Source organism: Amaranthus tricolor, chromosome 3, assembly GCF_026212465.1.
Source record: "Amaranthus tricolor cultivar Red isolate AtriRed21 chromosome 3, ASM2621246v1, whole genome shotgun sequence".
NCBI classification, from domain to species: Eukaryota; Viridiplantae; Streptophyta; class Magnoliopsida; order Caryophyllales; family Amaranthaceae; genus Amaranthus; species Amaranthus tricolor.
The window spans coordinates 25,456,695-25,471,442 of NC_080049.1; the positions used below are offsets into that span (position 1 = coordinate 25,456,695).

A 14,748-nucleotide genomic window follows, 5' to 3' on the forward strand; every position below is an offset into this window, starting at 1 on the left:
AGAACAATAATCATACATTACATACACTCATCATAAGCTGATGGAGCTTACCAGGCTTTTTTTCTTCATCTTGGCTCAATAGGTTCCATTTTTGTCTCTCTTTTTGCTACTATCTTATTGTTTTGCTATAAGTATATTTAATTGGTTCATTTTTGCATTTATGGGTCACATTGTTTTCTAGTGTTTGGGCTTTCTTCTTTCTGAAAGAGTATAATACAACAACAAATTAAATATTACAATGCTAAGTAATGTTTATTGATCAAAATAGTAGAAATACGCACAACTTTAGGGTTGAATTTTTATACAAACTAAATATAATATTTTGTTGTAAATTCATAGACTTGTTTCTTAAAAATTTTCATTTAGAATTATAAGAATTTTAATATTTTTATACAAATATATTACTAGTGTTTTAAATATTCGACTAGAATTATTTTGCTTTCTTACGATCCTCTAATTTTAATTTCTAACTTTGCTCTCTTTTTTATGTATAATCCATATATTGAAAATGGTCCCATAATTTTGGTACTCTCTTAAATATACAAGTTAGATTTGCCCTTTTGTACATGGCCCCTTCACAAATTTGTCACACAATTTCTCAAATGAGACAGTCTCACGATAAGACTATTTTTATTGAACTACTCCAATGTACACTTACTATCTTGATCACTTATAACCTTAAAGCGATCATTTATAGTTATAAAAAGATCACTTTTTATAGTCTTATTAGAGTGATAACTTTACATGACTAAGAACATATTGTTACACAAATAAAATGTAATTTTCTCTATATATACAATTAATAATTGTATCTCACGTGAAGATTATAAATGGGAACATAATAAAGAAATGTAATTAAGAAATGTAACTGATGATGCAGCTAAAGGATTATTAAAGGCAAGTAGAATAAAGCTAGAGATCATCATATATTCATCACAAAAACAAAAAATGAACAAGAAGAAATCAGAGGAAGAGGAGAAAATAAGGGGAGAGCTTGAGATGGACATTAAAAGAGAATTAGAAGTGGAGATCAAGGAGGAGATATGTCGTCTGGCGGTTCGCCTTCATCGGCTTTATCAATACCAAACACATGCTCGGAACCATTCTTACAAAAACAACAAGGAAGTTTCAGGATTCAACATTACCATAAAATTGGATGGAGGGTCAATGACCAAAGTTGAAGTTAAAGAAATTATCAAAAATAATACCATGCTTAAGCAACATCTTATAAATACTCCTAATAATACAAAGAAATTTGATTGGGCTAATAGTCTTAGATCATCTACACCATCACCCCAAAATAATAAGAATATATGGTTCTAAATAAGTTACACTTATACCCAATATTATAATGAGTTTCTTAATTAATATTATGCTGAAATTTATTTTTGTATTTGGTAAATGCATATGGGTCTTTGAGGACCTTTTGTCCGGCATTCTTCTTTATGGGTATATGAATTGCCGTTTTTTATTCTTCTTCAAAGTCTAATCATAGTTTTTAAGAGCAGGATACATTGGGTAAATCCTTTATATGCGGTCTTGAGTCAGAATTATTCATGTACAATTTAATTTTATATGACTATTTTTTATAAGTTATTATTTACGTAATACTATTTGTTTGGAAAGGTTTAAGCTTCTAATCTCTTACATTATTACATTATTATATGATGTATGTGATATGATGAGTTATGAAATAAGTTAATATATAATGTTAATATTGTTCTAGTATTTATTATTCAAGGAAAAGACATTGATATAATTTGAAGTTGAAGGTGCCTTAATGAAGAGATAATAAATATAGGAGTTACAAAGTGGATTAAATTTATAATTAGTTAAACAGAGCATGATCAAGAGATTGTATTCGAGCGAGCAATGTCTAAATGCTCACCCGAGCACAACATCCCAAGTGAGATGGAAACGACTTTACAAATGTTGTTCTTGCTCGAGCGAGCATGATGTGTGCAAATGTTAACTAACTGCAAGCGCACGGTGTACATGTAGTTATACGCGTCGAACTCAGGAAAACGAGTTAACAAATTTGTTCAGTTTATAACTATGAGATAAGGACAAACAATATAATCGGTTTTAGAATCTAACACTATTATGAACAAAAATCAAAATAATGCAAATGAAACTAATAAATAAAGCTAAGACAATAATTAATATGAAGACGATAATAAAGCAAATGTAGAATGTCCGAAATCATCTAATATCAAGCATAGTGCTGTTTGTGAGAGCAATATGCATCAATTCCAACTATCGCAAGAGCAATATGCATCAATTCCAACTATCGCAAAAGTTACATTCAAAATGTTACTTGCCCGAGCTATGTTACATACGTCCCATGTTTGCTCGAGCTACTGGGTAACCACCATTTGATGCCCTTTTCAATTCAAGCACAAACCTCCTTACAACTCCATATATCAACACACAAATTACTTTGTGTATTATATCTTGATTGTTCACGACATTTGCATACCTTCTTGAACTTACTCTTTGGTGCATAAGAATGAACTTTAGATGCATTGGAGATATTGAGAGCATATTCAACAGCAAAGGGTCTCGAAAAATTAGGTGCTTCAATTTTAAATTACATAGTATATATTAAGTATTTTAGAAAAATATTATAATTTTAAAAGTGCACAGAGCCTTCATAAATGACTTAGGAGTATGAGTATGGATTTCGTTGAAGAACATTATTGTTTTCCCTAATTATATTGAGGTTGTTGGTAAATATATGATCTTTCTTTCCTCTAAGAGTTAACGATGACTTGAGCGTCCATGTCTTTGTTGATTAACTCAAAATATAAGGACAATTAGTTAAAATGAATCTCAACTATATAACTCGTTTGTTCAAAATAATATCAATTGTGTAACTCAAAATAATCCATAATATTGCAATAGCCTTCTCATAATAATTCTAGGTTTTACTAACCTTCTCAAAATACTTTTAATTCTTTTAGGTAAAAACCTACATTTGGATTATTATGAGAAGGTTACTTCAATTATAAAAATTAATGAATTTTTAAACAATATATAATTGAAATTATTTTGAGTGAATGAACGATAGCTAAGATTAATTCGACAAATTTTTCTATAATTACCGCATACCTCTACCCATTTCGCTTGCATAAAATATGTCTATATTTTACTTATGCATAGGGATGGCAAAATTGGGTGGACGGGTGCAGATACTCCTTCCCCATCCCTACCCGTCTATAATTTTCATATTCACCACCTATCCATTAACTTGTAAGCATTGAATGAGAAATCACCTAAAAAGTGTTTACTTGATCAATTGCAACTTTAGGGTAATCACAGGGTAATCATACTTTATCACATGAAGTGTGAGAGAGTGATACAAATCTCATTTAATGGATTTTTGTTGATACACTAAAAGTTTCTTTAAAAAAAATGAAATTTGACTGAATTAAACTAAAATTTAGTGAAAATATGAAAGTGAAAATAGGTTATGAATTAAATTGAACTGAATTTAATCAACTAGAAGAGTATTACATTCCAATTTTCATGTTGCGTCAGCCCTCAATGTAAGCTACATATACAATATTTCAAAATTAAAATTAAGAAATAAAGGTGGTTGTAAATGTTGACTTCAAAGTTTTTCAATTGAAAAGTTGGTTGTAAAATTGAATTAGGAATGAGGAGGATGAAGAGCCCATATCAAGGGAAAAGGGTGGCGGGTAAAGGTTATACACCTCATATTTAGAGGTGTTCTCGGGTTAGTTTTGAGTCAGATTATTAGCCTATTTAAAGTTGAATTTTATGTCCATGTTACTTTTTATATAATTATAAATTCATTTTTAAAGTCAGGTGAAATTAGCTTCGATTATAAAGTCAAGTTATCAAGTTTGTTTTGAACACCTGTGCTCATGTTCTAATTGAATGTTGCATTTGGTTTGCACTTTTTTCAATGCACTATTTCAATCCTAAATATCTCTAAGAAAAGTTGCTCTAGATGAAAATTTACATTAAGACAAAGAAAATATTTCACTTAATTATGTTTTAACATAAATGTAGACAAATTCATTATTAAAAGCTTCTCACTGTGATACGGTTTAATAGGACTGGTCCAATTCCAATTTATAAAAAAAGGTTTTTTAAATAGCTTATTATTTTTTTCTCTTAAAACGACGACAACTATATTGTGTGTGGATTACTTGTATGAGCCCATTTCACAATAAGACAGTTTTACATAATACTTCTTGTATAAATTAATGAATTATAAATAGTGCTAAAAATAATAGGACATTTAGGAGAAACAAAGTTAATGTGGGCGGAAAAGTATTACTATCTATGTAGGTCCAAGTCAGGCCCATTCACTCTAAAAATTTCATGTATGAAAAAATTGAAGCCAAACCCATTAAAATTAACGTTTACTTATCTTATTTTTAATGTCTATTTACATTATTTTTAATGTTTATTTTCCATATTTTTAATACCTACTTTCAAAATCTTAAATATATATTAATACCTACTTACAATATTTTACAAAATATATAATAGGCCGTTCAATTAGAGATGATCTCTTAAAAAGACCGTCTCTCACAAGAATTTGTACTCACTAAAACGGTCTTATTATAGAACCATTTAAATTGAATTAATTAGTCTATCTAAATTAATTAAAACATCAAAATTTTAAATTGAGTTTGGGTCTAGACCATGACCCAAACCAAAACCTTTTTAAAATCCATTTAAGACCCAAATCTGCTAGATTTGTCCACACCCGTCAGAATCGCTCTAGACCCGACCAATTATATAACTCAACATCATATTTACATTTGTTATAAACATATTTTTATATTTATTTTTACATTTATAAAAATTTAAGTAAAATTATTTAAATCAAAACTCATTTCGAATCCTAGACTCATTAAATACGACGAGTCTGTAATTGTGTCCAAAGTTTTCAAAGTATAAGAATTCAAATATAAATTCACTAAAAATTATAAATTATCCAAATTCAAATTTATTACACCGAACCAAACCCAATCCATGATCATTCATAAGTGTACGATCCTTGTTGCAATGCTTTAAGACGAGGCACCAGGAATCCAACATCTAGTCCTACAAAATAAAAGAGAGCCCTATTGTAAAGTACTAGTATGGTTTAATTGACAGTATATCTCTCTCTTGTTATGGAGTAAGAATTAAGAAGCCGTAGTGGAGTCTCGAACCTCGCAACGACCAACATGTTAGGACAAAAGGAATGTCTGGGCGTCCATTATGATTCTTGGGATCATATACACTTTTTCTTTTTCTTTCTTTTGGGCACAAAGCTTTAAGTTTCCTTCCCCACTCATTCAGATTGGCAAGTCCTCTGCAGCGCTACCAGCCTACAAGACAGAGGGTCTTTGAGAATATATTTGGTGATGGACCGTATAAGAACTTTTTTTCGTGTATGAAAAAATTAATAATAAAGGAAACATATCAAGTTTATTAATTAAATATACATATATGTATTATAAATAAGTCGCAAAATAAAAATTTTGTATAGAGTTCTTAAAATTTCTAAGATGGCTCTGCCGTAACAGTTACTTGCTCTATAACCATTAACCACCATTTCATTATTTAAGTTAATCCTATGAGTGAAATACGCTAAATATAATGATAATTTTTTCCTTTGTTAATTTTATTTTGGATGATGTTTCACCACTTACCTTAATTTGATTATGTTTTTATTTTCCTCTCTTTATATATTATCCAAATCAATTAAACATCAACCTACTTTCTAAATTTTTATGTATTATTTCATTGTATCAAATCAATCTTATAGGGACATAGGTAGTACTTTTAGAGTGAAGCAATAATTAGAAAATTTTTTTGAAGGTACTCTATCTAAAAATTATATCCCCTCCGATCATATGAATTAGTCTCATTTCCTTATTTGGCAAAATCTTTAAATTAGTCTCATTTCTATTTTTGGCAATCTTTTTTTACTTAAATACCCTTAGTTCACACAAGTAATTACGAATATACCCCCATATACCTTACTTACCCAACTACCCTTCACTACTTATTCTTCACTACTTACCCTTTACTATTTACCCTTTTTAATGGACCCCACACAATCCTTAATATCCGTGCCCAAGCAAATGGGACTAATTCATAAGATCGGAGGGAGTAATATTTTTCTAAACATTTTATATCTTTAAATACTTAACAAGTTAACATATATACAACTTAATTTAATATTAGAGCTTTCAATTTTTTTGAAACCCTGTGCGATAAAACATGTTGAACATGATCAGATTCCTTTGAGTACTTCGTAAAGACACATGAATTGTTTATAGAAACACCTTGGTGATTTTAATAAATTATATATATATATATATATATATATATATATATATATATATATATATATATATATATATATATATATATATATATATATATATATATATATATATATATATATATATGATATATTTTTGGAAAATTAACAGGTTGAATTCTTAGCCTATAGAGTTTATTGGGTTGCATACTTGTACTTAAAAATTTAATTTGTTGGGCTGAACTTTATATACAAGCTTCATGTAATGGACTTTTAGACTTGTGACTTGAAAATTATGTGATTAAATACGTTTTAATTACTTATTTATTTATGTATATATGTTTTAATTTAGATTTTTTAATTGATTACTTTCTTTTATGATAATCAAATATATCACTTGGTTTTGCAAACTTACCGACACTCTAATTTAGTCTATAATATCTCAATCTAGTTACGTATAATTAAAAATTACCTAACAGGTTCAATTCTATTCTTTTAGCAGTTTAACTCTTTTTTTTAACCTAATTCAACTTGCATGATTAAGAACGATTTTTAAACGGTTTGTCCCATCCACTCATTGGGTAAACCGGCCCATGTCCAACTCAACTCAATGCAATGCCTAAGCAAAATAATTCGTAGCTTTCTTGCTTGCTTTTTGTTGGGTTTTCTTTAGTCACTTTGCACCCTTCTTTTTTCCTACTGAGCACTGCAAAAATTCTTTTAGTTTTGTCAAAAGTGACATAATTTGTTGACGAATCTTGGGAAGTATAGTGGACAATCTTTGGCTTCTTCTCCTGCAATTATACTGTTTCTATTTTCTTTTTCCATTCACCAGATTTACACGCAATATCTATTAGTAATTTCTCCTTGCTATATTTTATTTTTATGCAATTTAATGTGTAACTTTAATCATTTATATATTGAAATATGTTTAACTTAAAGTTATAAAATTTGATATTATAAAATGATTCGATTAGACGATTCAAACAATATTTCACTTAATTATATTTTTTCTGGCATATTAACCACTTTATATAAAATAAATTTGAAAGATAAATAATATCAATAATCCTTATATAATAACTATTTCGGAACGGAGAAAGTATTTTGTAGTCTTATTGCTTTTAAGGGTATGCATGTTGCAAACTATGTGTACTTCCAATTCACCGGACAAGTTTATTACTCACAATCGTTAAACATCACCACCCTTATTTTAATGAATTTACGATATTGCCCCTGGACTATAATAATAATAACAATAATAATAATGATAATAAAAATAAAAATTATATTTTAAAAAAATAATAACAATAATAAAAATAATAATAATAATAATAATAAATAATAATAATAATAATAACAATAATAATAATAATAATAATAATAATAATAATAATAATAATAATAATAATAATAACAATAATAATAATAATAATAATAAATAATATTTAAAAAATTTTTAAAAAATTTAAAGGAGTGAGTCGCACAAAACCCGCGACTCGGCCGCGGCTTAGTCGCACGTTTTGTGCAACTGAGCCGCGGCCGAGTCGCGGGTTTTGTGCGACTCACCCCTTAATTTTTTTTTTAAAAAAAAACTTTTTTAAATATATTTTATTATAATAATAATAATTATTATTATTATTATTATTGTTATTATTTTTTAAAAATATTATTATTATTATTATTATTATTATTATTATTATTATTATTATTATTATTATTATTATTATTATTGTTATTATTTTTTTAATTATTATTATTATTATTATTATTATTATTATTATTGTTATTATTATTTTTTTTGTCAAAACGATTTTCTATTAAACACTAGATCAAAAAATTTACAAACGAGGTAAATAAATCCAGATATCCAAGGGTCTCTCTACAATTGCATCAGTGTGAAAGAAGAGCCCACCTTCAATGAAGGGTTTCTCGACCTCACTCTTCAAGTGCACGGGGGACACTGGGATATCTCAAAAGAATAAGTGCCACATGCGGCGATATACAAGAAAAAGCTACCTATGATTCAGGTCAATACTATACCCCCAAGGTGCAAAAGGACAAGGATGAAGCTAGCCTTGCATGAGTCCTAGTTTCCTAAGAACAACAACAAAGAAAGGTGCTCAAAAGCAGAAACATTGCCTTAAGGCTGATTGCGCCAAGTAGCTGATGGGAAAAGCAAGGTGAGGGAGCTGCTGAAGGCATAGCCGGCTCTTTTGCTGCACAAGTCACCAGCACTAGCTGCAGTCTTTGGGCTGCTATGGTGTGTGTAGCTGTGTGGGGTTGCATTGCAGTGAAGGCTGCTGCTGGGGGGTGTGCATGAAGCTGCAGAAGGGCTGGAAATACGGGCAACCAGCACAAAAGCTTCATAGCTCCTTAACCCAATTGTGAATGGGTCTGCTCCACGAGAGGTGACTAAGTCTCAGTTTAGATTCCTGCTTAACGGTCACAAACACTCTTCGAACTGTTATGACTTGCTTGAGCCACACAACCTCATTTCTTGCGCGCCATATGGCGTAGACTAGGTTTCCAAGGATGGCTTCTATGACTTTCACCTTAGATCTAGGCATACAACATTTGCGGTATAAGTCTTTCAAGCTTCGGACATTCCACATCACCTTAAGCCATTGTCTCAACATGTCTATATATTGTCTGCTAAATTCATAACTGAAGAAAAAATGATCTTTCGTTTCTGTCTGGGTGCAACAGATGGGGCATATGTTATCCTCAATCATCCCCATGTTCAGGAGTTTTTGCTTTGTTTTCAGTCTGTCTTGGTACGCTAGCCACATTATGAATCGGCTCCTGGGTGTTGTAGCTCTATTCCACGTTGTGTTCGCCTACTCGACTTTAGCTTGATTAGCCATCATATCTTTGTAGACTTCTGCTATGGAGTAGTTGGGGGATTTCATCCACTGGTTTAGAGTCTCTTTTACTTTGCAGAGTTTTTTGATCACCCAACTTGCAGTAGCTGGGGTGTTAAAGAGGTCCCACCTGCGACCTTTCATATATTTCGTGTACCTACTTCATCCACAGGGAGTCTAAATTCGTGCTAATGTGCCACGCAATTTTGCCAACTGCAGCAAGATTCCAGAAATAAAGGTTGCGCACTCCTAGGCCACTTTCCTTTTTGGGCCTACACACTTTTTCCCATTTAACGTTCCCGGGCGCACTACTGTCTGCAACACCATGCCATAAATAGGAGCGACAAATATTGTTAATCTGGTGTAGGACTTTCTTGGGGTGTATGATAGTCTGGCTCCAATAGTTGGAGATACTCATGAGTATAGAGTTGACAAGCTGAAGACGAGCTGTGTAGGAAAGATACCTAGCATACCAAGACCTGTTCCGGTTTGTCATCTTTTCCACTAGATATTCACAGTCTGCAATTGTGTACCGTTTGGAGGTGAGGGGCATCCCTAGGTAGCGAACAGGAAAGTTTTCAGAGGTGAACTCCAGGCTTTGAGCTGCTTGATTTCTAAACTCCTGATCAACCCCGGCAAGGTATGTCCCTGATTTGGAGTTATTGGCGCATAGACTCGAACTTGCCGAAAATGTTTCCACTCCTTGCTTGAGAATCATTATAGACTTCATATCCTTTTTGTAGAACAACATTAAGTCATCAGCAAAGACAAAGTGGTTGAGCTTCATTTTGAGGCACCGAGGGTGGAAGGAGAAGCCTTCGGCTTCCCTTTCTACTTTGAGAATCTTGGACAAGTATTATTATTATTATTATTATTATTTTTTTTTTTTTTTAAATATTATTTTTATTTTTTACTATCATTATTATTATTATTATTAATTTTTTAAAAATATTTATTATTATTATTATTATTATTATTATTATTATTATTATTATTGTTGTTGTTATTTTAAGTCCAGAGGCATTTTTATCATTTTATTAATATAGGGGTGATGATAAAATGAAAAAGGTGGCGATCTTTAAAAATACCTTTATTACTCCCCCGTTCGATACAAGATGATTCCTATAGTATAAGGTACGGATGGACAAGAGATCGGACTTTCATTGGAATTTATACTTTTTGACTTTTGTTTAAATAAAACTCGACACATGAAATAGTCCAGGTAATATAGCTTAAGAACTTTTATAAACTATATGATTTGTCCTAATTCTATTTAGGAAAAATTACCGTAAATAATATAAATTTTTATTGATTTTTCTACAATAATATAAACTTTTAATTAACTATGAATAATACCAACTTAAAAGGAATACCAACTCTTATTTATAGTAGGCTATTTGACAAATAAATAAAGTTAAATTAATGATTAAACAAAATTTGGTATTATTTAATAAAACCACACTTATAAGTTGGTATTATTCGTGATTAATCAAAAGTTGGGATTATTATAGGAAAATAAACAAAAATTTATATTAATTAAGGTGATTTTTCCTTTAATAGCAATATGCAAACTGGTAATATTAATGTCTTAGGAATGAGCAAAGTATTTTGTGATGAGAACCAATAATTCTATAATCAATGATAACAGTTGAAATAGGCAAATTTATATGTCTATTAATATATATAATTAAATGCAAATAAAACAATTAAAATAAACACATGTATATATATATGTAAAATAATCTGGAAATCAAATAATTGGACAAATCGAATTCCAATGGAACTGTTGCATTGGAATCTATTTGAGATTTCCCTGTAATTTGAAGAAGGATTATACAATCAAATTAAATTATTTTTCTAGGAACTGAATTAAGACTCAAATGCCATCCCTAACACAAGGGAACTTGTTTCCAATCAAATCTATTCATTCTTCATCATTGAACAATACTCGCACAATATCTTGCATAAACTTTTGTATAATAAACAAAAAAATATCGAGTGAAAAGCAACATGCTAAGGCAATGGATTTAAAAAATCAAAATTGAACTCAATTGAATTTTTTATGGGTTTAAAGGGCCCCAATCTGATGGGCTAAGTCAATAAGTTTAAAATTTAGAAAGGTTAATTGGGACCTTCCCAAATCCCAAGCCCACCTTTAGATGTGAATTTACCATAATATCCCTGGATGGCTCAAATTAAATTATTCACTACACTATAAATACCTTTATTTATTGCCTCAACAGGTATGCTCTATAACCACAATTCGTTTTGATGGGTAAAAAAACGACGTTAAATATCTTTTTTGGTGTACGTGCTGAAAAATAGGCAAATAAATAATTGTTTCGACTGAATTTTCGAAAGAGTTACCCCATAAGAATAATCACGACATTTGTTAAATGAAAAAAAAAATCCTTGATGGATAAAAATGACATTAAAGTATTAAAACACAAGAGTACAATTAGTAATTAGGAAAGTCAAAGGTGATTAAGGGAGATCAACAAAAGTCAAAGGTGATTAGTAATGGTTAACCGTCATTCAGGCTGGTCAAAAGTCATGTGGGTTGGTCAGCGGTCACTTTGCTTAAATGGTGTACACTTTGATACTTTCGAGCCTGTAATTCAAAAAACAAATATTAAGATTGTATTTCACAAAAACTTTAAACTTGAAAGTTATAATTCGTAATTAATTCTATAATTTAAGATATGTATAATTAAAATGACCCTCTAAACTGGTTGAAAACTCTGAACTTGTGTAAATATGTTGCATTGAGCAATTTATTTTATTGTATGTCTTTTAACTTGTTTACACAAATATTATGCCTAACAAATTGTCAACTTATAATTTTGTATATTCATAAACGATAAACTTTTACGATTAGTTTTGAAATCTACTAAAAATAATCAATACAATAATCATTTAATCAAATGACAAATGGACATATCAACAATTATTTGTCAAAAAAAATCATGGATTTCTGTAATAATTTTCAAAAACACTCATGGTAACTTGTGATTGTTGATTGATCTTAGCGTATTTACGCTATACTTAGAAGTTTTTCATTTTTTTTGAATTTTCCTATTTTTAATTGTTTATATGAAAACTTTTTAAAATCCTAGCTCAAAGAAACTTGTCCAATTGTGTACAGTTTATAATCATGTCTAATTTAAAATTGCTAAAGATATTTCAAGTCCTTATATATATATATATATATATATATATATATATATATATATATATATATATATATATATATATATATATATATATATATATATATATATATATATATATATATATATATATATATATTAATGGTAAAATGAAACAAGACTCAATAGTCAATTCCCTAATATTTAGTGTTTTATGTACCATCACGCACTATGATATAATTTGATTTTAGTGGGATATATTTAACGACATTTAATTTAAATGTCGTTATTTCAAATTTCTAATGGTATATATATAGAATTTAATGACATTTACTAAACTCTTTAGCAGCAAAATAACAGATTATACTAAAGAATCTAGTGACATTTCAAATTTCTAATAGTATATATATAGCTTTTTACAACATAAAATCTAGTGAAATTTCTCATAAATGCCACTATAAACTATAGTAAAAATTATATATGCCACTAAAGACCAAATAAGGTGTCGCTAAATCACTTTATAATGAAACTTAAAATAAAAACTAATAATTTTTACACTAAAAAAATAAATCAATAGTATTTTTTTTATGCCACTAAATCTAATGTCTCGAAAAGTAAAATTTGTTGTAATGACGGTAATGTAGGGGTACTTTTACCATCTATTTTGGCGCACTATATTTTAGTTCGACCTCTATAAATTTTTAATTATATATTATTAATACTATTTAGTTTTTCACTGATCCCTTTAATTTTTTATAAATTATTTACATAAAACGGTCTCAGTAAAACACAAATTATACTTAAATTAAATAATCTAATAATAAAAACTTTTACCACAATTTTTCCGAGTTGGCTCGGGCTCAAAAGGTAACCGAAACCTGCAGTATTTCTGGGTAATGTAAAATGAATTATCACATGCATGAATCATAATTATTTAATCTTTGACTTCTAATTTGTTTTCATTCATCTAATTTTTTCACATGAAATATTAAGGACGAAAGATGGTTCAGGAAAGGTGTTTTCTTATTATTGCTACGTACACCGTAGAACAGTTAGTTTTAAGCATTATTTCTATCATTATTATCAACTTATTCGGTGTATTCACTCATAGAAAAATTATGGATAGGATCTGGAGAGGGAAGGACGGCGGCAACTCATATTCATAAAGGAGAACGCGGCAAAAGGAGTCCCCCAATTCGAGAAAGATAAATAAACGTAACTATATGGGAAAAATAAATTAAAAGCCTATAAATAAAATAAATAAGTAGAACCAACTACCAAATAAAAGAAAACAAAAACTAATAATAAAAGAAACAAGAGAAGCAAGAGTGCAAAAGCACCAAAAGGTAATTTAAGAGGACAACAGTAGTCTAAACATATGGATATGGTGCCTCCAACTACCCCTATCCTTAGTCAGGGCCTTAGAGACTCATTCAAATCAACTTTTATTTGCTCATCCCAAGTTCTCTTGGATCTTCCTCGACTCTTCTTACCCTCTACTATAATGCTTTCTACTCTCCTCTCAGGGACGTCGAAAGTCTTTTCCTGCACATGTCCAAACCACCTCAATCTATTTTTCGCGCATTTTTTAAGAAATAGGGGCTACCCCTAGTTTGTCTCTAAACTCTTGGTTAATAATTCGATCCATCAATATATGCCCACACATCCACCTCAACATATGCATTTGCATTTCTATAACTTTCGTCTTATGTTCAAAAATATCCTTTACAAGCCAATATTCGGTTCCATTATTTATGAATTGATATATTTACTTATTTAATAAATAATTAATTTTATCAATAAAAAACACATTATCAATTAAAACATTCGTGGACATAAAAACCCTAGTAGGTAAAAAGGCCATAGAATGAGATGATTGAAAGCATTCATATGTCAAAGGGAGTACAAACTTTTATGTCCTTCAACAAAAACAAACGAAAAGGGGCATTACTATTTGTCGCCACCCTTTTCATTTTATCGCCACCCCCTCCTAATGAAATTACGAATTTGCCCCTGAACTTTAAAAATTTACAAATATGTCATTGGAGTTAATAACTTTTCATTTTCATTTTTTTAAATTTTTTTTATAATTTTTATTTATATTATTATTGTTATTATAATTATTATTATTTTTGTTATTATTATTATTATAAATATAATTAAACGGTTAAACCACAATAATAATAATAATAATAATAATAATAATAATAACAAAAATAATAATAATTATAATAACAATAATAATAAAAATTTTTTAAAAAACAAAAATAAAATTAAAAAAAAAAATAGTCGCACAAAACGTGCGACTCCAGTCGCACGGTTGAGTCGCACGTTCTGTGCGACTGGTTTTTTTTTTTTTTTTTTTAATTTTTTTTTTTTTTTAATTTCGACTTATAAAATTTCTTTTGTTTAATTAATTCATTTTTTAAGTTATTATTAT

At 29.3% G+C, this 14,748-nt stretch overlaps 1 protein-coding gene across 1 annotated transcript; it reads right to left on the reverse strand.

The window, feature by feature from the left end:
• Window positions 1-8,661: 8,661 nt before the first annotated feature.
• LOC130808493 (uncharacterized) lies at window positions 8,662-9,087 on the reverse strand. Its single transcript, XM_057673962.1, has one exon. It carries the CDS (start codon window positions 9,085-9,087, stop codon window positions 8,662-8,664), a length of 426 nt encoding a protein of 141 aa, XP_057529945.1.
• Window positions 9,088-14,748: the final 5,661 nt, after the last annotated feature.

Excerpts from the sequence above, each read along its gene's own strand:
- LOC130808493 (XM_057673962.1), bottom strand. The coding sequence starts at position 9,087 with ATGTGGCTAGCGTACCAAGACAGACTGAAAACAAAGCAAAAACTCCTG.